Source organism: Octopus bimaculoides, chromosome 9, assembly GCF_001194135.2.
Source record: "Octopus bimaculoides isolate UCB-OBI-ISO-001 chromosome 9, ASM119413v2, whole genome shotgun sequence".
Lineage (NCBI taxonomy): Eukaryota > Metazoa > Mollusca > Cephalopoda > Octopoda > Octopodidae > Octopus > Octopus bimaculoides.
Genome location: NC_068989.1, coordinates 1,268,442 through 1,270,800, shown reverse-complemented (window position 1 = coordinate 1,270,800; position 2,359 = coordinate 1,268,442). Strand labels below are relative to the sequence as shown.

Genomic DNA, 2,359 nt, shown 5'->3' with positions numbered 1-2,359 from the left:
TGAAATCGAAATCGAACTAAATTCGACGATTGGCCCCCATGCCAACGTCTCCTTCATTGGACACTAAACTCGGCTTGCGAAGACCTGTTGGGGCAAGCGAAATCGTGATGGCATCACCATTCAAGTGTGATTGTTACCAGCGTCGCCTTCCTGGCACGTGAAAAGTCATTTAAGTGAGATTGTTGCCAGTGCCACTGGACTGGCTCCTGTGCAGGTGGCACGTAAAAGCACCCACTACACTCTTGGAGTGGTTGGCATTAGGAAAGGCATCCAGCTGTAGAAACTCTGCCAAATCAGATTGGAGCCTGGTGCAGCCACCTGATTCACCAGTCCCCAGTCAAACCGTCCAACCCATGCCAGCATGGAAAGCGGACGTTAAACGATGATGATGATGATGATGATGATCTTCTATCTTGTTTCAGTGATTAGACTGTGGCCATGTTGGGGCACTGCCTTGAAGAATTCTTTAGTTCAATGAATCAATCCCAGGACTTAATTTTTTTTTAAAACCTGACTCTCATTCTATTTTACTGAACTGTTAAGTTATAGGGATGTAAACACACCAATACCAGTTGTCAAGCAATGGTGGGGTACACACACACACACACACACACGCATGCACATATATATATGAGGCTATAGTAGAAGACACTTGCCCAAGGTACCACACAGTGGGACTGAACCCAGAATCATGTGGTTGGGAAGCGAGCTTCTTACCACAGACACAATATATTTTTCAATCCAAGTCCTCCATTAGTAGACAAAAGTACAATTATTTGCACTGATCATATTCCACCAGTGACTCTGTTCTGTAAGTTCTCGACTCTATTTCCAGGTATCATTCCATTCCCCTCAAAGATGACCGAGTGTGCTAGTTATGTATTTGTTGCGCAACCCCCAGTTACTGAAACGGGCAAAATGATTTTTGGGAAGAACTCTAATCGTCCTGAACATGAAGTACAAGAAGTCATCTATGTTCCAGCCAAAGAACATAAAACAGGAGAGAAACTGAGGGTAAGTCAAAGAAAAATGGTTTCTGTCTCTGGGTGTGTGTGTGTGCGTGCATATAGGTTTATGTGTGTTTGTATGTATGTAGTGGTGAGCACTGTATGAGTCATATACAAGGATGCTGTCAGCAGGGTGAAAGTTGGCAACAAGTAGTGAATTCAAGGTAGGAGTTCACCAAGGATCCGTTCTCGGCCCCATCTTGTTCATCATAGTTCTCCAGGCTATAGCAGAGGAATTTAAAATAAGCTGCCCTTGGGAACTCCTCTGTGCTGATGACCTTGTTCTTATAGCTGAATCACTACCAGAACTAGAGAAGAAATTTCAGGTGTGGAAGCAAGGTCTAGAATGAAAGGGATTAGAGTTAATTTAGCAAAGACCAAAGTCTTAGTAAGTAGGAAAAAAGACAAATTACAAATCCCTTCAGGCGGATGGCCCTGCTTGATATGTAGAAAAGATGTAGGTAGGAACTGCATAAGATGCACCTTGTGTAAGCTTTGGACACATAAAGAGGTGCAGAAATATTAGAGGAAAGTTAACAGGGAAAATAGTCTTTGTGTGTGGCAGGTGAATAGATACAATAAACATTAAAAGTGTAGAGAAAATAGATTTTGTCAAATACCCAGAGGGATACCAAGTAGTAAATAGCTTCAGTTACTTTAGGGATCAAGTCATCAGTGGAGGTGGATGCTCTGAGAATAAGAATGGGTTGGGTAAAGTTCAGAGAGCTTCTGCTTTTGTTGGTAACAAAGGGCCTTTCCCTCAGAGTGAAAGGCAGATTGTATGCTGCCTGTGTGGGAACATCCATGCCACATGGCAGTGAAACATGTGCTGTGACTGCAGAGGACATGCAAAGGCTTGAAAGAAATGAAGGTAGCATGTTCTGTTGGATGTGCATGTATGACGGTGTCTTTAGAGGAAAATTGTGAATAAGAAGCATCAGATGTGGTGTGCAAGAGAGATCACTGTGCTAATATGGTCATGGGATGCATATGGCCGAGGACACTGTAGGCATCAGGAACATTTGTTAGTTTGTTTTTTTTTTCTTTTTCAGAGTTCGTTATGTTTAACTAAGTGAGTCATTCCAGTCTGTTGGGGTCCATCATCATCATCATCATCATCGTTTAACGTCTGCTTTCCATGCTGGCATGGGTTGGACGATTTGACTGAGGACTGGTGAAACCGGATGACAACACCAGGCTCCAATCTAATTTGGCAGAGTTTCTACAGCTGGATGCCCTTCCTAACGCCAACCACTCCGAGAGTGTAGTGGGTGCTTTTACGTGTCACCTGCACGAGGGCCAGTCAGGCGGTACTGGCAACGGCCACGCTCAAAATGGTGTCTTTTATGTGC

General features: G+C 43.7%; 1 protein-coding gene across 1 annotated transcript in view; it reads left to right on the top strand.

Moving 5' to 3' along the window:
- The window catches only part of LOC106871328 (secernin-1), a 15,056-nt gene that overhangs the window by 4,895 nt on the left and 7,802 nt on the right, over positions 1–2,359 (top strand). Inside the window, exon 2 of the mRNA XM_014917724.1 lies at positions 836–1,014. Coding sequence (XP_014773210.1) covers positions 859–1,014 — 156 coding nt within the window. The 5' untranslated portion in view covers positions 836–858. The remainder of the gene's footprint in view (positions 1–835; positions 1,015–2,359) is intronic.